Source organism: Polypterus senegalus, unplaced genomic scaffold (genome assembly GCF_016835505.1).
Source record: "Polypterus senegalus isolate Bchr_013 unplaced genomic scaffold, ASM1683550v1 scaffold_90, whole genome shotgun sequence".
Lineage (NCBI taxonomy): Eukaryota > Metazoa > Chordata > Cladistia > Polypteriformes > Polypteridae > Polypterus > Polypterus senegalus.
In genome coordinates this window covers 1-26,382 of record NW_024378946.1, presented here as the reverse complement: position 1 = coordinate 26,382, position 26,382 = coordinate 1, and the positions used below count along the sequence as shown (strand labels likewise).

Below are 26,382 nucleotides of genomic sequence, written 5' to 3'. Positions count from 1 at the left end.
GTCAAACTTTATATTCAACTAAGTCTCGAATAAGTCTATTCAATGTATTGTCCTTTTACATCACTGATAGCATATTTTAACAAGTTCTGGTATAAATCTACTTTTTGCAGTCGGTCTCAATGCTATGTGAGATCTTTTAATAGTAATAATAATATTAATAATTTTTTACATTTATATAGCACTTTTGTCATTTTAAAAGAAACAGTTCCTTTCTCTCCATAAACTATATTCAGTAAAATTCAGTTTTTTTGATTGTTTTACAAAAATTGGAGAATGCGTCTTCTATCTAATACAATTATTTGCTCAATTTTCTCAACACTTTGATTGCCTCATCTCTTTTTATTGGGCACCTTGGGCCCATTGACTATGTGCAGCACCCCCACCCCAACTTATAGCTATGTCTTTGCACGCTTCTGTTTTTACATGTGTTCTTTTACAGTCTACTAGGTTAGGAGCCATTTAAGACGTGCAGGCTGCTATATAATATTATTACTAATTTTGAAGTGTGTTTGTCATTTCAAGGTTGTACTTACACATGGCTATTGATGTATGAGTGTTATCTCTGGTGTACAGTATATGAGACCAAAAACTGTATTTATATTATCTGCCATCAACCAAAATGTGGGAACTAGGGCTAATGTCAGTAGTCTACCTTTAAAAGCTTATAAAAACCTTCAGGCTTATTAATGACATGAGTACTGATAAGCAATTTGTCCAAGTGATTACTGTGTGAAGTGTCTTGACCATGAACAGTAAAGAAAACAAATTCAGCATTCAAGGGGTATTGCTACTTTCTTCTATTGTTTTTAAATCTAAATTAAATTAACCTTCTCATCTTCATAGTAAGGCACCCAGATTGGTAGGTTTAATTATATTATGATACCTCCAACCATAAGAAAAATGGGTATGTGCTTCTACATAAATTTAAAGAAAGCTTTCTAATTAGTTTTATGATACCAAGCCTTTAAGGATAATGTCAAATACTATTTTGTTGCACTGGGTTTAGTTACAGTGTCGTGACTTTTTGTCTTGGACGACAGGGTGGCGCAGTGGCAGCGCTTCTGACTCACAGTAAGGAGACTTGGATTCGCTGCTGAGGTCCTCCATGCATGGAGTTTGCATGTTTTTCCTGTGTCGCGTGGACTTCCTCCCACAGGTCAAGGACATGCAGGTTAGGTGGATTGGCGATTTGCCCTAGTGTGTGTGAGTGTGTGTGTGTCCTGCGGTAGGTTGGCGCCTGCCCGGGATTGGTTCCTGCCTTGTGCCCTCGTTGGCCAGAATTGGATCCCAGCAGACCCCCGTGACCCTGTGTTTGGACTTAGCAGGTTGGAAAATGGATGGATGGAAGGACTTGTTGGCTTAAGACATCTGGTTCTTCATATATATAGTTTGTAATTATTCTCCTCAACTCTGTCTTGGTGTTACACTTTCTGAAACTTAATGAAAACTGTGGCCCTTTCCAGCAGAAAACTTTAAATGTTGAAGTTCCCTTTCAAGAGTAATGCGGTTTCTCAGTCTTCTCAGACTGGCCACAATCACTGGCAAACAGGTTATGTTTGCAGTGTAGATTTCATAGTTAGTTATCCCACAAGGTATTCAAAGGAGTTTCAAACTGACTTTCTGCAAAGGAAATGTGTTAGCTTTTGTCACAGTTGAGAGCTGATGGCTCTCTGCTCCAAACAGAACAGGTCTGCTTTGCGTATTTTGTTGCAGGATACCTGTGGCCAAAAAGTTTTCAGAATGACACAAACATTAATTTTCACAAAGTTTGCTGCTTCAGTGTTTTAGATCTTTTTATCAGATGTTTCTATGGTATTCTGAAGTATAATAGCAAGAGTTTCATAAGATTCAAAGGCTTTTATTGACAATTACATTAAGTTTATGCAAAGAAGCAAGCTGTCTGGGCCAAATCCTGACTGACAGCAGCCCTTTCTTGCATAATCAATACTTGGGGGTTGTCAGAATTGTTGGCTTTTTGTTTGTCCACCCGCCTCTTGAGGATTGACTACAAGTTCTCAATGGGATTAAGGTCTGGGGAGTTTCCTGGCCTTGCACCCAGAATTTTGATATTTTGTCCTCTAAGCCACTTAGTTATCACTTTTGCCTTATGGCAAAATGCTCCATCATTCTGAAAATGGCATTGTTTATCACCAAATTGTTCATGGCTGGTTGGGAGAAGTTGTTCTCAGAGGATGTTTTGGTACCATTCTTTATTCATGGCTGTGCAAAAGAGATAAGTAAGTCACTCCGGGAACAAAACATGCTAAGAACTAACATTGGCATAAGGAACAAATGGACAATTGCCATTGGTTTCTTGATTGGTGTACAGGTGTTTACAAGGCTCGTAATGTTGAATTATAGCGATTCGGCTCTTTTAAGAAGGTAATAAACAGTACAACACCAAATGTCTCATTCTCTGTCAAGTTCTCATTTACCAGTAATTGATACTTTCTTATTTTTCATACCAAGAGTATTGAGTTATAAAAAAAATGATAATTTGACAGAATTTCTCATTTGGTTGTGAAACTTAAATAAAATCTCATGCCATCCCAAGGAAAAAGATGTCAATGTTACTTTGTCTAACATCAAGTAGTATAGTAGATGGTAGGACTTGTGGGAATTTCAAAACTCTAATTTTCTGCTATTTGATAAAATTACATGAATAATATTAACAAGTGTGGTAGCACTGCTGCCTCACTACAAAGAGACAGCAGTTTACACCCTGGATATTCCCGGTGTGGAGTTTGCATGTCCTCCTGCATGTCTGTAACAGTTTCCTTTAGATGCTTTGGTTTACTCTAACAGTCCAAAGATATGCAGGTTAGAAGAATTGGCAATGCTAAGCTGGTCCCTCATACATAGAGGTGGTGTGTTGGTGTGTGTGTCTGTGTGTTCACCCTGCAGTAGACTGGTGCCCTGTCCAGAGATTGCTCTTCCTTTGTGCTTGCCAGAATAGGCTCCAGCTCCCCTGCAACCCTGCCTTGGATAGTACCATATTTAATTCACTTTCACTTGCACCATACTTTATGTGTAACTATTACATGTAATAGACCAAGGGCAGTCTGTAGTGAATTTCATGTTTGCTATTTTTAAATATATGATAGTAACCACAGCTTCATCTCTAAACTAAGAAGCTTGTGTTTCTCACTAAAGAGTATGAAAGTAATCAAAAAATAGGATTTTTAACTTGTGACATTGGGCTTATACGAAACCTTTTCCGTTAGTGGTATAACATAAGCAGTTAATTGTAAAACCACATCATTGAAAGGACTAGTGCTTCTTATAAAGATAAAGCCGCGCCATATAAAGCACAGACTGCTAAACACTTGTTAGAGATGCTGTTAAATGTTAGTATTTATTTAAAAATACATTAAAAGTGGATGAAGGGTGTGACAGTTTAGGGTTTCCTCACACCCTTGTACCCTCAGACACCACGTCAGACACCAGATAAAAGTCCAATAATAGGATTTTTATAATAAAAGTGCACAAAGCACGCTCCTCTCCACAATTCTCAATAAACAATTAAACAATACACAACCCACCTCTCCCAGACGCTTAGCCACCCTGCCTCCCAACTCAGCTCGTCCGTCTCGGATTTCCCACAGTCCTTTATACTCCTTGACCCGGGAGTGTTTCAGCCTCTCTGTCCATGTGACCTGAAACACTTCCGGGTCAGATAAAAATCCTTCTTTTCTTCACCCAGGAAGCACGTCGTTCACTTTGTCCCCTTGACTATGACGTACTTCCTGGGTGTAAGGCAAATAGTCTCTGGGCCTCCCTACAGCGACTCCTGGCGGCCCCCATGGTATTCAGCAGGGCTATGTATTAAAAGTCCATTCTCCATAATTCCCTGCTGGCATTTGGGGCACCTCTATGCTGCAAGGAGGGCTCCATCTGGCAGCCTGGGGGTATTTGCCGGGATGAAGGGCCAGCCATGTACCAATAGGGCTAATGTTAAAAATGCTGATAAAAATAGGAATTGCATGCATATTTGTTGTTTTCTAACAATTTTGCCTAGCAGAATACGCAGACCTACTAAATCTGTTTAGTAAACTGAGTGAGAATATTTCTGACCATTCCTGATTAATTGTATCATTTCTTTTGTGAAGTTCTGCTGTGAAGTTCTAAATATTATATCCCATTGAAATGGCATGCACTCTGTCCCTCAGATGCTATACTCTAATTAATATTACATGTCCAATAACAATTTTGCAATCCCATTTGAACAAATGTCAGTTGCAGAACTTTCAAAATAAGTTAAACTTTAAATAATATCCACTTAACAGTGTCATCTCCAGACAGAGGAGTAGCTTCAGTGACAGACTTTTGTCACTGTCCTGTTCCACTGACAGACTAAAGAGATCGTTCCTCCCCCACACTATGCAACTCTTCAATTCCACCCGGGGAAGTAAATATGAACATTAATTTTATTTTAATTCTTTTCATTTTTATTACTATTTAATTTAATATTGTTTCTTTGTATCAGTATACTGCTGCTGGATTATGTGAATTTCCCCTTGGGATTAATAAAGTATCTATCTATCTATCTATCTATCTATCTAATAAACTTTTATAATACTTTTTTTCTCAAAGTAAGGAAAACTGTTGGTATCTGTACAGACTCATACCAGTGCCTCTAAGGGAAAGTTGTGCTTCACAATTTCTCTTAATAAGCAGTACTGATTTGCTGTTCAATTCTTAGGTCAAATTTATCTTTATTTTTAAATTAGCCGTCCCCTACGTCTTGACCCGCGTAGAATTTAAACAGGACAGTAAAGAGGGTCCCGTCCAGCTCTCTACTCCTGACATCACACTTCCTCCTCCCCTCAGCCCGCAGCCTCTGTCTCTGATTAGTACGAATATATATCACTCCTGCAAGCAAACTATGATTCTTAGCACAATGAGAGAAGTCACAAAATCAACCGGAATGTTCAAGCAAACTCTAGAAAAAAGCCTGATCTAAGTCCGTTAAGTAGTTCTCTCATTCGCTAGCTAAGTGGATGTAAGATACGCCCAGAGGCTGTGGTGTGAGTGAGGAGGGCCCCACCCACTTCCACTTGGCCTGCTGCATCTCTTGGATTCGCATAAATAAATAAGTACATAGCATAATGAGAGAAATTGCAAAATCAACCGGAATATTCAAGCAAATTATAGAAAAAAAACCTGGTCTAAATTAGTTAAGACAAACAGATAGACAGACGTTGGATTTTATATATAGAGAGATTAAAAAGAAAAAGGAATAATTGCTAAAATAGTATTTTATGTATTTGATGCACTTAGCGCAGTGGTAGTTAAGTGACTTTCATTCCTGGTCAAGCAGTAAAACTGTGCGGTGGGAAGATACAATCAGCCTTGAGATGTTCCATTGAATGCCTTAAACTTTGGGACATAATGTCATAAATGACAGAAGACACATAATGACCGCTGATTTTAAACATACACATTTATTTAAATACTGCTTGTGAAGTTTTATAAATAAAGTTATCATTCTTATCGTAATTGTTGTTCTGTTAGAAGTCAAGTTCAAGGCTTTCAGTCTTCCAGTTCTGTTTGTTCATTGCTTTTGACGCAGCACGGAGAAAAAAGAAAGAGACACATATATAATGGACATTGAGTATAAATTTATGGTACTTGTAAAAGTTATCTTTTTTCAGTTTTATTCTCTCAATGACGATCACGCTCTAACACCCCCTCTGCTGCGCCGACATCGACACCAGAAGGAATGAGCTCATTCAGTGCAGCAGGATCAACGCACATGTACTGTGCAAGGCATGCTCGGGGCCACTGTGAAAAGAACAGTGTTCATGTCTCATATTGCAGAGGAACTTCGTTGCATCTTACTTGAAAAGGCGATGGAAACAGAAAAGGAGGATGCAACATCGACAAGCTTCTGTTCCAAGACAGCCACTTCCCAGGAAATTAATTGAGTCAGTGTCAAGTGCCCTTTCAATGTAATAGAAACCACAGCATAGAGAAAAGTGTGCTCATTGCAACAGGTACACACGTCGTAAATGTAGGAAAGATGGTTCTTGCAGCACAGAGAAAAAAAAGAAAGATAAATATATGGGACATTGGGTATAAATTTATGGTACTTGTAAAAGTTAGCTTTTTTCAGTTTTATTCTCTCAACGATGATCATGCTCTAACAACCCCAAACCCGCCCGCCTCTGCTGATCTGACTCTAAGTAACAGCGCCAGCGTAAATTAACACCCGATCTGACGCTGTCCGTTTTCCAATAATATTGCATTAGTGCGATGATGTTTTCTGATTGATACCATTCAGGTCATAAAATGATTTCTTCAAAATGTCACATATACCTACGTGTGTTTGTTTTTTTTTTTTGACATCATACACCATAAGGAACACTCAATAAAACTGAATAAAAAAAATTAAGTGAGATACGAAGAAGGCAGATTCACCAGCGTTTGTGTGTCAGCTTTTATCCCTCCAGATCAGAGAATGTCCAGTTCCACTGCCTCAAAACACTACTCACATCTACAGTTATTCCCAGTTTCAAATAAAAACTAGCAGTGTCAGATCCCTAGGGTGGTAGTATGTATCATGATCGTGAGTGAGAGAATAAAAGTGAAAAAAAAGGTAACTTTTACAAGTACAGTACTATAAATGTACACGGTCTGTTACAGATGCAAACCAAATGTATGTGTCTACTGTATAACATTAACAAAAAGAGCAACTCACTACTGAAAATGGCAAGTATAGGTGGCAGTGGGGATCAAACCGGTGGCCCCTTGATTACAAGTCAGCAAATCTTACTGCTATGCCACAGAAGCTGTCGTATCATCCTTGAACCTTTTGTGAAAGTGTTTATTTGATCTTTGGACTTCAGGCTTCACACATTCTATACTTTATGCCTACATTTTGTAACATTTATTACTAAATTATGAAAAAGTTTCTGTTTTAACAATGTGTTTACACAGATTACTGTAGAAATGGAACACACATGAAATGCATGTATTCCAAATAACGATCTATTATTTCCAGTCTAAAACTTCAGCAGTTGTGTCACTCCCAGATAATCAAACAAGGCATAAGCTGGGAAAACTTAGTGAATGTTCTGCGACGGTGGGGGATGAAATAGTAGGCTGCTTGTTGCTTGTGTTAATCGGCACATTTACAGGACAAAAGACACTGGCGGAAAGGTGGTAACGGATTTAATGTCGGCCGGATTTTCTCATAGGCTTTGGTAATTGTAGTGTTAATTATTTATATATATATATATATATATATATATATTTATATATTTATATATGTATATATATATAATATTTTATTAATTTCTAAGGAGTAATTGAGTACATTAATATTTTTAAATTTGTAATGCTTACTTTCTTTGAAGAAAATTTGTTAATAATTTATCTATATAACATCATTTCATTATTCATACATTTTCTTCACTTATCCAGTGGATGTTGATTGGGGCTAGGCCCTCCAGCAGCAACAAACCCAAAACAGACACAAATATAAAATATCATAAGACACACTCATTAACACAGTAGTAATCATAATGTAATAGTAATCAAATTATAGTTGCTGCTGCACCTCTTGCCCATAAGTGTGTTATGTTATTGCATAATAAATTATCCATTTCAGGATAACAGGGTTGAATAAAAATGTTATACACTGCGAATTCTCTTTCTCACACACACACAAATGTGTGTGTAAAAGTGCAAGTGCACATTTCATTATATTAATGCAATCATAATTTATTGGAATGATTATAATGTGTGGTATCGCGGAAGATTATAGGACAATACTTCAAAATTACCTAATTCAACAATAAATCAATATCAACATTAATAATATAGGAAGAAAATAGACAGGTTTGCATCATCTGTTTAAGTTCTTGTTTTTGCACCAGAAATGTAAAATTTCACTTCTGTGAAATGGCCATCTCATAATATTCACTTCTAATCAGCACACTTTACATTCATGGACTTCCTGCTCTTAACCTCAAACTCTGCAGACTAAAGCCAGTTTGAAATGTTAGAATAAGATAAGGGTGAGCTGAGACTGACAGGAGTGCTTCTCTCCATCTTATCATGTTTATTTTCATCATTCTTTTTTTATATGGTAAATAAGATTGTCAGTACAGTAATATTAACAAAAACAAAAAATGACTTTTATTTCTTAATTGAACACTGTATAATATTTATATTTTATAACATACATTTCTTGTTATATTTTAAGCCATGAATCTGCTATGCATGATGTCAAACGTTAAAGGTATGTTACTTTATTTTGTTTGTTTCCTAACATATTTTCTATCCATAAGTTGGTAAAGCTATTATACAGCACATTTGCTGTATTATAAGGGTAATAAAAGGCTTATTCATAATTGTTTAATAGAAGTTGGAGAGCTGTTAATTTGCTTAATGATTTTATTACTTAATGTAATGTTTTTACTTTGGCAGTAACAATAGTTTAAATATCTATGCTGTTTCTCTCTAGAAAGTTGACTTGAAGGAGTTTACTTGCGTTTTTGTTTTCCTTTACTCTGTAAATAGTAACATTAACTAAATTTAAGAGCCATCATACTACTTAAAAAGACTGGGTTTGCACTGTGTGATAAATAACAACAATCTGTAAGTAAATGCTATTGTACATTGGATTTATAGCCAGACAAATTGCTTCCTGTCAGTGCAAAATAAACTGCTGTGGGCAGTTAACATTGTATTAATAAAACTGAGGAAAGAAATCATTAAATATGTTAAAAAAAAGTTAAACTTAAATATTGGAAAAAAGTTAAAGGATGATGACAATGCCTTTTAATGTGTGCATTATAACTAATGTATTAACTGTTTCTATTTTATTAACAAATATTATTAAAATATTAACCTAATGATATCTTTAGATTTATAAAGAAATATTTCACTAGAAAATAGTCTGGTCTTTGAGTGTATAAAATGCAAAAAGTATTCAAGTTAAACTGTTTCTATTGCTAATTACTTTTACTTTAGTACCTGACTAATTAATTTATATTTATGAAGAAATATTTCACTTTGACTGTATAAAAGTTCAAGGTAAAACTTGATCTATTACTAATATAGTTTTTAGTATCAATATTCAAAGTTACAGACACAAAATGTATCCATATTTAAATTGCTATTTTATACATTATAATTTCAAACACAATTTCAGATCTCAGATCAAACAATTACTGTATATATTTTATATACATTATATATTATATATATAATGAATTAAATTAAAACTGATACATTTAAATAATGTTTAAGAATATTATGGTTATATTAATTTTTAGGTTTGTTCTATTTTAGGTAGCATATGTTAATAAGTGCAAAATCTTTAATGTTGAAACATTTGGCTGCAAAAGGACAGATAGATGGACCTAGCCTTCTATTATTGTTTGGACTGTTTAAGGTTTAGGTTATGTTTTTTGAATAGCTCATTACTTTTACTATTACAGTATACTTATAAAAACATTTCATGGACTAATTTGGTCTTTGAAATATTGCCTTTCCACATATAGCATTAAGTAAAATAAAATTCAGAATGTATTTCTATTCATAGCAAAAGACATAAATAAAAATAAACACATGAGCACTTATTGTTGAACCATTCAGTGTTGCACAGTTTGAAAAGCTTTTGGAAAAATCTTAAACCTCATACTCAGAGATGTCTAGCAAGGCATGTATGGATATGAAAGAGGAAGTATTAATTTTAATACAATAAATTCTCATGGCATATCATGCAGGGTTATACACCTAAAAGTATCCTTTACTAATGGCATAGTGTTTGAATTGTGTCTCTATAACACACAATTAAAAAAAATGAAGTAAAAAAATAAAATCCTTGCACCCCTTCATTTCAGACACTCTAGCCTTCCTTGTAAATATTTTAAACATTTGGTGTTGCACCTCATCATGGCCAAACTTAATATTAAGGTGACTTGAGTCCATGTGAAAGAGGGAAAACACTCCTAAAACCAGGGAACGTTTTTACTGCCAGTAGAGAAACTCATATCAATCTGTAATCTGGCACAAACCCCCACCCCAATTCAGTCCTCATGATTAAAAGGTTTATTCAATCAGACCTAAATAAAAAGCTTTAAAAAAAAATAGGGGTCCCGACTGGCTGATATGGTGTGTCATGATTAGACCAAGTGTCTAATAGGTCACTTTTATGAGATTGTATATTTGATTTGTTATTGTGCTACAAAAAACAAAAAGTAAACATAGATGATCAGTGGTGCAGGTGAAACAAATATTAGAAAAAGAGAAGCAAAAGACACTGTTGTATTGAAAACTGTACCTGACATTCTCAGAAAATGTAGCAAATGGATAATTTGAGGTAGTTCATTGAAAATGAGAGTGACCTTGGATAGTCATGAGAGGGTGTATAACAGTGCTTCAAGCAGAAATCATTTTGCAGGGTCACATAACATGGTCATAGAAGTGAACAGCAATGAGATATGCAATAAGGCCCCTGCAGAAGATAAAGTGCATCAAGCAACGCCAAACCCGAACAGTGGGTCATCTTTCTGTTCTTTTATTTTATGTGATGCAAATATGTGACTCCAAAATGCTCTGCTAGATATCAGCTTTTAGTAACATAAGCCTTTAAAAAATGTTAAATGTTGATTTTCATTAACTGTACTATCAGAAGGAACCTGATTTCCCACAGATGTGATTTTGCACACATTAATTATTTTTTTTACATGCATTGCAATACACTATTGATCAAAAAAGATTTTTTTTCTTCGGTCCCTTTACCTTATTTATTACTGACATATGTGATGTTCATACAGTATAAGTAAAAGTGTGTGACTAGTTAAGGGGTGCTGTTTGTAAGATGGTGTACTTTTTTGTAAAATCATTGATTGAACAGTTACAGGACGCCAAATGTAAAAATGATCCCTTTTTCTTAAATGTCTGTGTTTGATGTGCAATATGTTAAAATGTTGGTTTAAATGGAAACCACTTAAATGTTTAAATATAACAATTGACTACTGAATATCCCTGCTAAATGGTAAATGGCCTTGCTAAATGGTAAATAAAAATTCCATTTAAATGGTTAAATACAAATTTTACTGCTAAATATCCCTGCTTAATTGTATACAGTATATCAAACTTAAAAGGTAAATCATCCCTGCTAATAAGCCCTCAGTTAATTAGTTCAGCATAGTCTGAATGTATAGACAATTAAAATTTAAATGGGAACGTCATTTGGTATAAATCACAGACACTTAAAAAGACTGAGAAAGAGAGTGAGAGACAGAGGAATAAAGAACAAAAAAAAACTCATTGGTCACGCTGATGGCATCGACAAAACTGGCACAAATAATAAAAACAGATGTGGTCCAGGACTTATTTGAGCTGGCAGAGTGGCACTTACTCCAGCTACACATGAAATGATTTCTGCTAATTTCCATGCATTTACCGTGGTAACTAAGAACGTTTTGTGTTTGTCACCTTTTTACTCTAGTGTAATATATGATTGTACGGTGTTTCAATTAAATTTAAAAACTTAATGTTCTTCTTCCAGTCTCCATTATAAATCATCTTAATATAATGTAAAAATATGATTATTGTAAGTACTGCAAATATTTCATAATTGACATCAGGTGGCACTTAATGTGAAAATCAACACAAAATTAGTTTTAGGAGTGGTGGACAATGATGAAAATGTGGAAATATAAACTCTGAAGAAATATAATATTTTGGTCAAAGAGTGAATTTAAAAATGTAACATATTGATAATTAAATTAATTTCGTGTTACACTTTATTAATAATACAGTTTAAAGAAAAGCTAATAACGGAGCAGTGCACCCCATTCTGGGTTGCTTCCTGCCTACTGCCCAGTACTGCCACTATAGTCACAAATGTTTAAAGTATTGGAGGAAGCAAAATTTTTATTTGAAAAATTGCATTTTACTATATCAGGTATATCAACTAAGAACTTTTTTTTTTGATGACTCCATCAAAAATCAAATTGTTAAAGCCATATACTCAATTTAGATAAGCTGTTACTAGGCTTACTTACTGTATTCTTCTTTATTTGTGCTCCTTAGGTGCTATAGTGTAATGGGTTTAATTTTTGGAAATGTTATATACCACTTTTTAGCATAGATTTTTAAATATAAAGTGTGTTGTTGAATTGGTTTAGAAACTATCTTCATTTACTTAAAAGTAACATATTGGTACTTATTTATTACAAATACTGGATGTTATATATATATATATATATATATATATATATATATATGCGTGTGTGCATGTGTGCGAAATGTTTTTCTTCCAGTCCCCATTATAAATCTGCAATTAAAAGCAAATAATGCAATTATATGATTATAAATACTGCAAGTTTCATAATCAACATCAGGTTTCAGCAAGTATGAAAATCAATTCATAATTAATTTCATAAATTACAAACACCGAAGAATATGAGGAAACATAACACCTTGAAACATCTCAAAGGTGAAGAAATGTAATAGTTCTGGTCAAAGAGTGGATTTAAAAATGTAACATATTGGTAATTAAAATAAGTTGTGTGTTGATAGAAAAACTAATGGTAGACCTGTGATGGACTGGCACTCCATTCAGGTTTACTTCCTGTTTTTGCCCAGTGCTTCCACTATATTCATCAGTCACAGTAATTCCAAATAGGATTAAATGGGTCTTATAATGGATGGATAGAAAATGTGCATGGATATTTGTTTTTTGTGTTTGTTTTGGAGGAAGAAAAAATTTTATTTTAAAAACTGTATGTTAATGTTTTATACAATACTGTATACAATCAACTAAAACAGAACTTTTTATATTTTTTTATGCTTTCATAATACGTCAGAAGGTTAAATTAGTCAAATGGCATTCAGATAAAATGTTTCAAACCGCCAATTAAGAAAGACATGCTTATATTTTTTATCTGTGACTCTTATGAACTATAGTGTACTGCAACTGGGTTTATTTTTTGGAGATAGTTATATACAAGTTTTAAGCATTGACTTTTTCTATAAAGTGTGATTTATAATGGGCAAGAAATTATCTAAAAAAAAAACAAACAAACAAATTAACAAACTGGATGTAATTTTCCTTTTCTCTTACAGGAAATACTTGTGAACTTCAGAAAGCTCAAATGGTGATTATGCCCAATGTTATTGAAATGATGAGCCGTGAGCACACAATCAGCTGCTCAGCTCCACAGTGTCTCTCTGGTGTGAGGTGTCGCTTCTATAGGGGAGCTGAATCAGAGCCGTTCAGATCAGGGAGCTCAGACAGCAACCAGTGTGACTTCACTGCAAGTGGAGGAGAGCTGCTGGGAGATGTGGATCTAAAGAGTGAAGGCTATCTGCAATTCAGTTGTGATTATGAAAATATTATCAACAGTGAAACCTCTGGGAGAAGTGACAACCTGAAAGTAATAGTGAAGGAGCTTGGTAGGTAGTAACTCAATTATATCTGGCTATGCTGAACATTTCTATTCTATTCCATTACATGTTCATTATCCACATAAATACCTAAACACACAATACAGAGAAGGGGCTGAAAAAAATAAATAATGCTGCTTTGTCTAAATAACAATTACAACTTGTTCCTTGCATGCCTTCCCTTGTGCACATTCATTTTCCTTTCAAATTTGCCCACTCTTGGTCTGTTGATGAGCTACGAAACGATCTTCCCTTGTTTAACACTCCTTAATTCAGCTATGGAGTCACTAAGTCCTAATACTTCTTGGCAGCTTCAGATGTTGCTGGAGAAATAATTGAATCTCAGACTTATAGATGTCTGAATATTAGGAAGCTGTCTAGCACCTCTGTTTATGCAGGAAGAGGATCATGAACACCAAAAACACCCTTTGTCCTTAAACACACAGACTCCTTTTTTATGTGTCCTCCCAGACTCCCAGTAGTTATTGATGGAGCCCTTATTATTCCTGCTTGGATCAAGATCTGAATCTTATTTAAAAATACTGCATAATACCATGTACTATATACTATACTATACTATATACTATATTGTGTGCTATACTGTATAATGATAACAAGAACTGATGAATTTCAACTGATGAACCAATGAAGATCCCATGTATCTTTCTACCAGTTTTGTTTCCTTTGCTCAAGAACTTGTGTTGTGATTTTTATGTTTGTATTTTTTGAGCAAATCTGAATAACACCTTCACATTTGATGCTTTGATTAGAATTAGACTGCTTGTAGTCGAGTGTTACTGAATGCCACAAATGTGACTTCTTCAGTATATGCTTTAACCATATTAACAAAGTCTTCAGTACATGACATGACAAGACACACATGTATTCACAGCCTATGTTACTTGTTTTCAAGAAATGAACTTAAATTCTGAAGCCTCAGGTGAATGTTCAGGTCATTTCATGTGTTGCTCTCAATAAAAATTGTTAGACAGTAAGGGCAGTAAAGACGGAAAACTGCTTGGAGGTGATGATATTTTTAACACAGTCAGTCATATCAATTATGTGTCATGCATCTTACCAGCCGTCCTCACTAAAACAGCGAGGAGAACAACAAATTGTGGAATTGTACTCAGCATATATAAATAATGTTAATCCTTTATTTGGTAAGTAGTACTCATTGATTTGTAAGTTATTTTCTTGCATTTCTTTAATTATCATTCTTTTTTAACTTAATACTGCATATTACAATTTATTACTTTTTTCTAGTGAAAGCTGAAATCAAAAGAGCAAGCACAGAGGATCAGAAGATTGAATCTGTCATGATGAGATGTGAAGGGGATCGGCTAGTTAAGGGATTTTGTCATTTTTATAAGAATGAAGCTCTTTTCAGATCAGAGACATATGCCACAGGTGTAAAAGCCTGTGTGATTTCTGTGTTTAAGTATCAACTATTGGATCAAAGATCAGTAAAGAATGTCACTCAAGTGAACCTGAGCTGTGAAATTGAAGTCATAAGAGAAAATGACAAGTGGACATCACGCCGCAGTATGAAGGTGACAGTAGATGTATATGGTGAGTGCACAACATATTTGGTTACAGCTATTCATCTCCTTCCTGGTTGTTAATGTTGTGATAAGATGCTTTAACTTTAAAAGCAATTTATAATGCAAATGCTTCCAATACTGGAAATGTACACAGCACAACAGCAGAAAGAGGGATGTGGTGAAGGTACTTTATCATTTTAATATAACGCCTACATTTTAACTAAAAAAGAAAGTAGGCTTATGGGAAGCATGATCTCAAAGCAAGAGAGCTAGACTAGGCACTCAGAAGATTCAGCTTTAATCCTCTGACTGACTCACAGTATGAGTGGACGGGGTGTCACTTATGATGCCTAACTTACTTTTGTATGTAATTGTATTGATTTGTTTCATATTATAAGAACTTTGTGATTTTTCAGCTTAGAGAAGGTTGGCTTCCAATTGTGTTCTTTATTTATAAGGCACAGTAAGTGAGATCTGAACAGTTTGGCCTTTTTCTGGAGGAGTGAATGATGCCATGTCATGTTTACAGAGTGGTGGAAGAGAATTCATTGTGTGGCCATTCTTGGCTCAAATGTTTCAGTTTTCATTTTTGAAAAACAATCCACTGAAAGAGAAATGCATCTTTACCAGAGACGTATAATATGCAAAAAAAGCACCTTTTTTTAATTGACTGAAAAGCTAAAATAGGAACGAATGTTTTGAAAAATGAGAAATGACAACAATTAAAAAGATTATTTCGTAATGTTTTTTCAGTAACTGTGTAAAGCTTGCTTATAGTCCAATAAAAAAACTGTACAAGACAATATAAAAAATATGGGAACTATTCTAGTGACGATCTGATTATGTTGTTCAATGTAGTACATTTTTTCATTTTGAAATGTATTTATATAATCACTGTATGACCTTAAGCTGGATAAATAGGTTAGGAAATGCATGGATTAATAAGGTTCTGTAAATATATCTTTGTCACAAAAGCACCACATTATTGTAAATTTATGCAACTTTGCGTAATTCTGTTTAAACTTATGATTTTATTACATTTTTACATTTAAAAGGTGGGTGGTACAGTGATTTATTAGTCAGCAGTTTTTCCTTATAGCTCCAATTTAGTTTTTGGCGCAGGTCTCCCTGATGTATCTGTGCTTCTTTGGTTACTTTAGTTACTTTCCATTATGTCAGACATTATAATTAATTGGTCTAATATGACAGTGTGTTTCTCCCAAATTCCTAATGTAAGCTTAATAGGTCGATTAAGATGTGCTGAATAACGAACAAGAAGAATTTGTCTCTTCATAGTACACTGATTCTTTGCTCCTGGCATTTGCCATTTGTGTATTTTGTTTCCATGCAGTTTGTAAAAACACTGAGTTTATTTAACATTCCAAATGCATAATATTAGTAAAAAAGAATGCTGTGTTGTTTTTTTTATGCCCACCCTGTAATCACGTGGGCTTTTTTTCTGGGTATTCCAGTTTCTTTACACAGACATATTGATATTCATTTTAGTTTGGAAAATGTTTGTGCATAAATGAACACTATGATGGACTGGTCTTCTTCAAATCAAGGAAAGACATATAATATTTTAAATTGATGAGCAAGATTTCTCCAGAGTCCTGATATTTTGGTTACAGTTAAATCCTGATTTCTGTATGAATATTTACTGTTCTGCTATTCTGATTGAGAAAAGTGACTTGGAAAGTGAACTGATGTAGACCTATATAAAATGTAATAGCTGTAGTATATGTGTTGAAAGTGAATGATGAAAATGCAATCTGAAACTTTGTGTATTTGTTATTCCTTTTATTTATTTCAGGTAATCTCGGTAAACCAGCATTGAGTGTAACATCTGACATAACTGGAAAGGAAGAAGCAGTAACGCTGACATGTGAATTGCCTCAGACAATCCATGAAGCTCACTGCAATTTCTACAGAGATGACGATTCGCATCCATTCAAGTCAAAGAGCTCAGAAGATAACAAGTGTGAGCTGTCTGTGGATGGACATGAACTGCTAGGAGGTCGAGCTACAGGGATGGAGACTGAGATTCAATTGAGGTGTGACTACACTCTGAATATGAGCCCAGAGATTCATTCACAGTACAGCAAGAACAGGAGTGTAAGAGTGCTGGGTGAGTCAAACAATACCACATCTACTATGAATGTAATGATAAGCAAGATTATTTAAACTAATTTAATTATGGCTTTGCTTCATACTGTATAGTTCTTACTTTCACATTCAAGTATTATTGCTTAGCTGTTTTAATTAATTATTAACAAAAGAGAGATAAATTACCTTTGTCTGCAATTTGGAGAATATGTAGCTAAGGCTAAAATATATTTTAGGCATTTTATCTACTTTATTACCTGCATTGTTCATACAAATGGCATTTCTCCCTTTTGCTGAACAGAATTGGACCTGTGTATAAGTAAGGTACGAGTCAAAAGAAGTGTCACCACCTCACCCAACAACATATTTCCTGACTCCAGGTGGTTTCAAAAACTTTATGGATGATTTCAGTTATGCTCTCTCAGCCACTCTTGTCATATTAGCCTTTGTGTTCACTCTGAAATTTATTACAGTAGATTATTAAATGTTATTAAGTCATTAAGTTAAAATTAAAAAGAAGTGTTTTTTTTACATATCTAAGATGTTTTTGTGGTTATGTTACACTTTAATATTTGTATTATGAATCATTCAGTCCTTGTTTTATTACATGACTGGAAAATAAATACCAAAGAAAAACTTGACATATTTCAATGCAATTTTATAAGAAATAGAACTTCTTAGCTATCTTTTGTTATATGCATTTGTTTAATGTTGTATATGTTTCAATGTGGTGATATAAAATTAAGTAAACCTCACATCACTGAGAATGCCTACAAAAATCCAGCTGTATTAGTCATTCTAATAGATAATTCAATGATCTAATTGGAAGCTAAATTGACTATTTCCATCAGCATTAAAGAACTGTTTTATACAAGAATACCATGTTAGAGACACTCTGTCTTTCAAAAATTATACTTCAGTAAAAGTACGACATGCCAACAATATGAATGAAAGAAATGAGAAAGGTGTTCAGGAAAAGACGACACTCTTTAGCAGGTTGAGGTCTTTCTAGTTTACTTGTCACACCTCTCTGTAGCTGTGTTTGTCCAAAATTTCCAAGGTTCTGCAGCTTTAGCTTACTTCATGGAATAATTCAGGCAATAGTGTGATGCACATTCAAATAATTCTACAATCCAAGTGTGTTGAGTGGCTGGGGCTGCTACCCAGCTGGAATGTTCAGAAGGATCGGAGGAGGGCTTGTGCCGACTCCAGACCACATGGGGGTGACCGCCATGGCGGCTAGGGGGACCACAGGTACAGAGCATGGAAGCTCAACCCTGTAGGGGCCCATGGTCAGCGGCAGCGGTCGCCCAGATGCCTTGGGAGCCCTGGACCTCAGCACTTTCGCCACACCCGGAGTGTGGGGGAAGAGAAGCAGGGACACCCGGAGTGCTTCCGGGTATGCAGCCGGCACTTCCACCACACTGGGGTGTCCATGTTCAAAGTTCATAATGTTTAATCTTGTCTAGCAGCACAGTTAGAAAAATTATTTTCTATATTCAAAAAAGAAAAGAACCAAATTTAAAAAAAAAATGTATTTGCTCATTTGCATTTGAAAATGGGGATTTTAACCAGCAGCATCTTAACAGTACTAAATTTGTAAAAGCCATTGCAAAATAAATAAACCAGCAGAATCATGGAGAAAGACCTTGCAAAAGCATCCTGTCATTTGATTGATGCAAACGATGCTTGAACTTTCACATCTTGCCAATCATTAACAAGAAAGAGACAGATGTGTATAGTCAGCTAAGTTGATGTTAATGTTAGAGAAATCTGCACACATACAGGAAAATTCTGGTATGACCCCAGCAGAATTTTTTAATATCAAAATGGTTCTGAATAAACAAAAAAAAAATCATTATTTAAATTGTCAACATTATTATAAAATAAATTATCGAAAAAATATCGACAATATTCTTAATGTATGTAATTTATCTGAAAGTTTTTCATTTCACAATATTATTGTGACCTTCTTCAGTGACATATTGTCAGCATGAAATAAACATGTTCCGAGTATGGGTATCATTCTCTAACCTCTCTTTTTCTTTTACGTCCCTTTTATGATTATGGGATTTTGAAAAATATTTTGCCTTCTATCAGTCTCCAGTGTTCAGTACATTCATTCTGCAAATTTGGCAAGCAATTGAAAATGATTTTCCAACAAAACTACTATTCAGGTCCTTAAATAAGTCCTCCAACAAAATAAAAGTATCCAGTACTAAATTACATATTTGCATTTTTATTATCTTTAAATACAGAGAAATAGTGTAGCGGGATGTAAGAATCTATTGATTGATGAGGAATTCTGACAGACTTGAAAATAGTAGCAGATTTCACATGTGGCAAACAGAGTGACTGAAGATGAAAGTCATAAATGTCAGCGAACTATAAAGAAATTGCACAGATTAGAAGTTAAAATATCAAGATAATACAACTTTTTTTTTTTTCAGATATTCCAAAACCAGAGATTTATTTCTATGATGAAAATAAAACTTCAATTCTCTGTAAGGCTCCTGACAATGTCACTGAAGTTCTGTTCAGCTTGTATCAGGAGGGAGAAGAAGAATGGCCTGAGAGTAAAAAGGCTGAAAAGAATCAGAACTTTGTTATCTTTGAAACTTCAAGGCAAGATGGTAAGAAGCCTCCACGCTACTGGTGTCAATATGAGTATAAGGGAATAAAATCACCCAAAAGTGATGTAATCCACACAGATAAAGGTGAGCATGGCTTGGCATTAATAGTAATATTTTTAAAATATTTATTATAGATTTTTAATGAAGTGTATTCTTTATTTTAAAATATAATATAATTTCCATTCAAGACAAGAAGTTATCCAACTGGCATTATTCCCAATGCTACCCTTTTTCTTACAAAGCAAGAGTCTACATAGCAGATCCTGTAATACCAAGGTTGCCTGTGGCCTTGGCAATTCTTTGTACCCCGGTCATCAAACAAACAAGGCTGGAGCAAAATTTAATTATATTAAACATATTATGTGTTCAAAGAACTAAAAAAGTGTGGTGCAAGTCTCCAAAAATCTATAATCCAATATAAACCAGTACCAGCAAAGATAAAATCCATCAATAATAAAGTTCCAAATAATGGGCTAAAATCCACAAATAAAACTCACAAATATTGGGTTACAAACCCAGAATGTCTTTCTGTCTTTTCTTCCCGGTAATCAATCAACCAGGTCAACTGGGATGAGATTAATTAACAGTGTTTTTTTGTTGTTTTTTTATTTCCTCTGTTTTATTTTTTTAATAAAAAAAGTGCTGACCATTGATTGGTATTGTGGACTTACTGCCGATATGCTAATGGACAACAGTACTGGATTTTTCAAAAACAAAAAACTATGTACTGATAAGAAATGTAGTATAATCAGTCTATCTCAGATTTATTGTTATATGTCATTCCCCATCTGCTGAAGCGATTGACAATGCTGTGTGATATTTTTCTCAATTTCTAAATGCATTTGTTTCACCAAAGCCCCCTCTTCATATCACATTCGATTCACAAAGGGGAAAAAGCCCCTCTGTTTAAATTTTGTCAGGGAGTCGTCAAAAAACTTATAAAGATAAAATACTAATCCAGGGAGACAATTAATTTGTCATTCCAAAGTGGTTAAAGGAAAAACAAATGCAACACTTTCTACCTTTGATCACGTGCTGCTTTTATCAATGCTCTTATTTAAAATGTATGAGTGCTCATGAAATCATCTTGAGTAGTGCACTAGCTGATAGGAAGTGTAGTCTCAACCTTTTCATTTGCATAGGGTAGCAGATAAGATGAACATTACAACAATCTAGACAATATAGACGAGAACAGGCCATTCAGTCCAACAAAGTGCACCAGTCCTATTCACTCAATTCTTCTAAAAAAACATCAAATCTAGTTTTGAAAGTCCCAAAAGTCTTACTGTCTACCATGCTACTTGGTAGCTTATTTCAAGTGTCTGTGGTTCTTTATATAAAGAAAAAATTCCTGTTTGTGTCGAAATTTACCTTTATTATATTTGAAACTGTGTACCCATGTTCTTGAAAAACTAATTTCAAAATAACAATCTTGATCCATCGTACTAAATCCCTCCATAACACTTCAGTCTAGTCCTCTCTTAATCTTCATTTGCCTAAGCTGAAAAGGCTCAGCTATTTAAATTTTTCTTCATAATTGATCCCTTGTAGCCCTAGTATGAGCCTGGTCGCTCTTCTGTTGACCTTTTCTAGCACTGCTATGTCCTTTTTGTAGCCTGAAGATCAAAACTGCACATAGTACTCAAGATGAGAACTCACCAGTGCATTCTAAAGGTTGACATAACCTCCTTGGTCTTATACTCCACATTAATCCATCCATTATCCAACCAGCTATATCCTAACTACAGGGTCACAGGGGTCTGCTGGAGCCAATCCCAGCCAACACATGGCACAATGCAGGTAACAAACCTCAGGCAGGGCGCCAGCCCACCACAGGACGCACACACAAACACACACACACACACTAGGAACAATTTAGAATCACCAGTGCATCTAACCTGCATGTGGGAGGAAACCGAAGCACCCGGAGCAAACTCCACACAGCAGGCTACCCGCTGCGCCATCATGCCACCCCTATACTCTACACATTGTGCTGTATAACATAACATTCTGTTTGCCTCTAAACATTGTCTATAAGTTGATAGCACAGAGTCCACTACAACTCCTAAATCCTTCTATCAAGTTGGACTCTCAATTTTCAAATTTTCCATTGTGCATTCAAACCTAACTTCCTATGTGTAATACACTACATTTACTGACATTATATTTCATCTGCCACAAATCTGCCCAAGCTTGTATGCTATCCAAGTCCTTCTGTAATGATTTAAATGTGTAATATATATATTAAATACCTTTCTTACAAGATCAGTTGCGTGGAATCCACTACTCTCACAGCCACATTCCATTTCTCTGTGACATCCATGTCAATGCTCTGGCAAAATGGTTAGAACAACCCATTCACTACAGCGTTATCAATGACAAGTATCACAAAATTTAAAAAAAAATGCGTCAGCTAATTTTGCTTTTCAAGACAGTGCTTCCGAATTTCAACTCAAATCTGTCAAGTCATTTTTGTGATTTTGGAATATTTAGTATTTTTCACCCTAAATATGGATATATAGAAATGCCCCTTTTAGTGGATACCTACTGCCCTAGATATACCATCCTGCCAAATTTCAGCCTTTTAATTAAATGGGAAAAGTTTTGTGTTGATGAGTCAGTCAGTCAACTTTACAGTACATACAGTGGGATGCAAAAGTTTGGGCAACCTTGTTAATAGTCATTATTTTCCTGTATAAATCGTTGGTTGTTACGATAAAACATGTCAGTTAAATATATCATATAGGAGACACACACAGTGATATTTGAGAAGTGAAATGAAGTTTATTGGATTTACAGAAAGTGTGCAATAATTGTTCAAACAAAATCAGGCAGGTGCATAAATTTGGGCACCATAAAAAAGAAATGAAATCAATAATTAGTAGATCCGCCTTTTGCAGAAATTATAGCCTCTAAACACTTCCTGTAGGTTCCAATGAGAGTCTGGATTGTGGTTGAAGGTATTTTGGACCATTCCTCTTTACAAAACATCTCTAGTTCATTCAGGTTTGATGGCTTCCGAGCATGGACAGCTCTCTTTAACTCACACCACAGATTTTCAATTATATTCAGGTCTGGGGACTGAGATGGCCATTCCAGAACGTTGTACTTGTTCCTCTGCACGAATGCCTTAGTGGATTTTGAGCAGTGTTTCGGGTCGTTGTCTTGTTGAAAGATCCAGCCCTAGAGCAGCTTCAGCTTTGTCACTGATTCCTGGACATTGGTCTCCAGAATCTGCTGATACTGAGTGGAATCCATGCGTCCCTCAACTTTGACAAGATTCCCAGTCCCTGCACTGGCCACACAGCCCCACAGCATGATGGAACCACCACCATATTTTACTGTAGGTAGCACGTGTTTTTCTTGGAATGCTGTGTTCTTTTTCCTCCATGCATAACGCCCCTTGTTATGCCCAAATAACTCAATTTTACATTCATCAGTCCACAGCACCTTATTCCAAAATGAAGCTGGCTTGTCCAAATGTGCTTGAGCATACCTCAATCGGCACTGTTTGTGCTGTGGGCGGAGAAAAGGCTTCCTCTGCATCACTCTCGCATACAGCACCTCCTTGTGTAAAGTGCGCCGAATGGTTGAACCATGCACAGTGACTCCATCTGCTGCAAGATGATGTTGTAGGTCTTTGGTGCTGGTCTGTGGGTTGACTCTGACTGTTCTCACCATTCGTCGCTTCTGTCTATCCGAAATCTTTCTTGGTCTGCCACTTGAGCCTTAACTTGAACTGAGCCTGTGGTCTTCCATTTCCTCAATATGTTCCTAACTGTGGAAACAGACAGCTTAAATCTCTGGGACAGCTTTCTGTATCCTTCCCCTAAACCATGATGGTGAACAATCTTGTCTTCAGGTCATTTGAGAGTTGTTTTGTGTCTCCCATGTTGCTACTCTTCAGAGAAAATTAAAGGAGGAGGGAAACTTACAATTGACCCCCTTAAATACTTTTTCACATTATAGGATTCACCTGTGTATGTAGGTCAGGGGTCACTGAGCTTACCAAGCCAATTTGAGTTCCAATAATTAGTTCTAAAAGTTTTGGAATCAATAAAATGACAACGGTACCCAAATTTATGCACCTGCCTGATTTTGTCTGAACAATTATTGCACACTTTCTGTAAATCCAATAAACTTCATTTCACTTCTCAAATATCACTGTGTGTGTCTCCTATATGATATATTTAACTGACATTTTTTATCGTAACAACGAACGATTTATACAGGAAAATAATGACTATTAACAAGGTTGCCCAAACTTTTGCATCCCACTGTACATATAGGTTTTAGTCCTTTATATTATGTGACTATGCTTATTCTTCATATAAAACAATTTGTTTTTCATTCCTTCTGCTTTGCCGAAACATAAACTGTTTGATTAAGTATGTGACAGGCTTGTTGATGCATTTCAGCAGTATTTTTGCTAGCTTTCCTGAAATTTGGAATGCAACAACAATTGTACTATTGAATGCACCTAAATATAAATTAGGTACATTCAATATAAAACATAATATGAGAAAACAGTCAGTCATTTTACACTGTATTCTAATATAGGGTTACGAGGGTCTGGTGGAGCCAATCCCAGCCAGCACAGGGCACAAGGCAGGAACAAACCCTGGGCAGGGCGCCAGCCCACTGCAGTATGAGAAAACATTCAAAACATATTTTAGTCTTTAGTTAACCTTTATCTATAGCATTATGTTGCATAAAATTCTTAATAAAGAAAGAAGAGTCTTGAGCCATCATAATATATGAACTCCAAGCATGGACATCCTTTATTTAACCCACCTGATTGAGACCCCATTTGCTTTGTTTAATGCAATATGGCAAACTGAAGAAATCTAACAGAATCCTTCCTTTAATCAGCTAGGTTAATTTCAAACAGATGAATCCACATACAGTATACGTCTGGCATAGGCCAGAAACACAACTTTGTTATTAAGTGTTAACTAAAGACCAAAAACAGAGTCATAGGTGAATACCTGGTTAAGATAAATAATACTTCTTATACAAAATGTAAAGTGTTATCAGAGAACAAAATATAAAGTTAAATGTTATATATGATCTGATTTTTTAATTTAATAGAAATACATACTATTAAACAAAAAAGAAAAAAACTGGTTAAGGTGAGTAATATGTTCATTTATCATGCCCACCCTGTATTCATGTGGGCATTTTCCTGAGTGTTCCAATTTCTTTCCACAGACATATTAATCATTATTTTAGTTTGGGAATGAAATTGTGCATAAATGAAAACTATAATGGACGGGTCTTCTTCATATCAAGGTTAGACAAGGATATAATATTATAAGATGATGTGCAAAGATCTTTCCAGAGGTCTGATATATTGGTTTCAGTTAAATCCTGATTTCTGTATAATTATTTACTGTTCTACTATTCTGATAGGGTAAAGTGTCCTGAAAATTAACTGATGTAGGCCAATATAAAATTTAAAAGCTGCAGTATATGTGTTGAAAGTGAATGATGAAAATGCAATTTGAAACTTTATGCATTTCTTATTCCTTTTATTTATTTCATGTAATCTAGGTAAACCAGCATTGAGTGCAACATCTGATATAACTGGAAAAGAAGAAGCCGTAACGCTGACATGTGAATTGCCTCAGACATTCCTTGAAGCTCACTGCCATTTCTACAGAGATGACGATTCGCATCCATTCAAATCAAAGAGCTCAGAAGATAACAAGTGTGAGTTGTCTGTGGATGGACATGAACTGCTAGGAGGTCGACCTACAGGGATGGAGACTGAGGTTCAAGTGAGGTGTGACTACACTCTGAATATGAGCCCAGAGATTCATTCACAGTACAGCGAGTACATGAGTGTAAGAGTGCTGGGTGAGTTAAATAATACCGAATCTACTATGAATTTAATGGTAATTTAGACTCTTTAAAATAATTTAGTCATCCTTTTGCTTCATCCTGTATACAGTAGTTCTTACATTTATGTTCAAATATTGTCTACCTGTTTTCATTGTTTTTGTTATGCTGAGTGTTACAATCTTAAGTAGCACATTTTCATAATGTTCATGTTCATCATTACTGCTCACACACACAAACCTATTTCCATGTTGTTATGGTGTATAAAATCTGTACATTTTGGTTTCCATTATATTTTGTTCAAGACAAGACAACAGATGAAATGAACAAATTAAAGCAGGTTTTCTTCCCTTACACCTTACTTTTATAACACTTGTTCATAGCTTCGTGCTAATTTGGTTTTATAGCCCGGGAAAGGATGCTGAGGTGGTACCTCAGGCTATTGATCATTTTATGGATGGACATCTGGAACAACAAAGTTTAGTTTATAGCCTGGGAGTGCTACCTCAAAGTACATCAAAGGTTTTGTTGTGTGGGAAAACGGACATTGAATTAATTCATCAATCATTTTGACAGCCAGCCAATCAGGTGCATGTGTTGTGAAACCAAGGCTTGACATTTCATAATAAATATGCCTTGGTTTGGAAAGAAGAGGAGAGAAGCAAAGAAAGAAGAAAGAGAAGCAAAGGGAGAAGAAAGAGAAGCAAAGGGAGAAGAAGAGAGAAGAAGAGGAACGGACGAAGACGGCCCTGGTCGTCAGAAAGGCATCATGAACACCGACTGCTAAATCAAACGCCTCCATGGGACATTCATCCTTGTCATCTGTAACTTTTCGTAAGCTTTTTCTA

General features: G+C 35.2%; 1 protein-coding gene across 1 annotated transcript; it reads left to right on the top strand.

Moving 5' to 3' along the window:
* Positions 1 to 8,010: 8,010 nt before the first annotated feature.
* Positions 8,011 to 25,552, top strand: si:ch211-11c3.9 (the record flags this gene model as incomplete). Its single annotated transcript, XM_039742586.1, has 7 exons — positions 8,011 to 8,092; positions 8,210 to 8,245; positions 13,090 to 13,419; positions 14,677 to 14,982; positions 16,768 to 17,082; positions 19,511 to 19,777; positions 25,247 to 25,552. Coding segments are annotated over exons 1-7 (1,591 nt in total), but the record flags the coding sequence as incomplete, so codon positions are not given.
* Between the last annotated feature and the right edge of the window lie 830 nt (positions 25,553 to 26,382).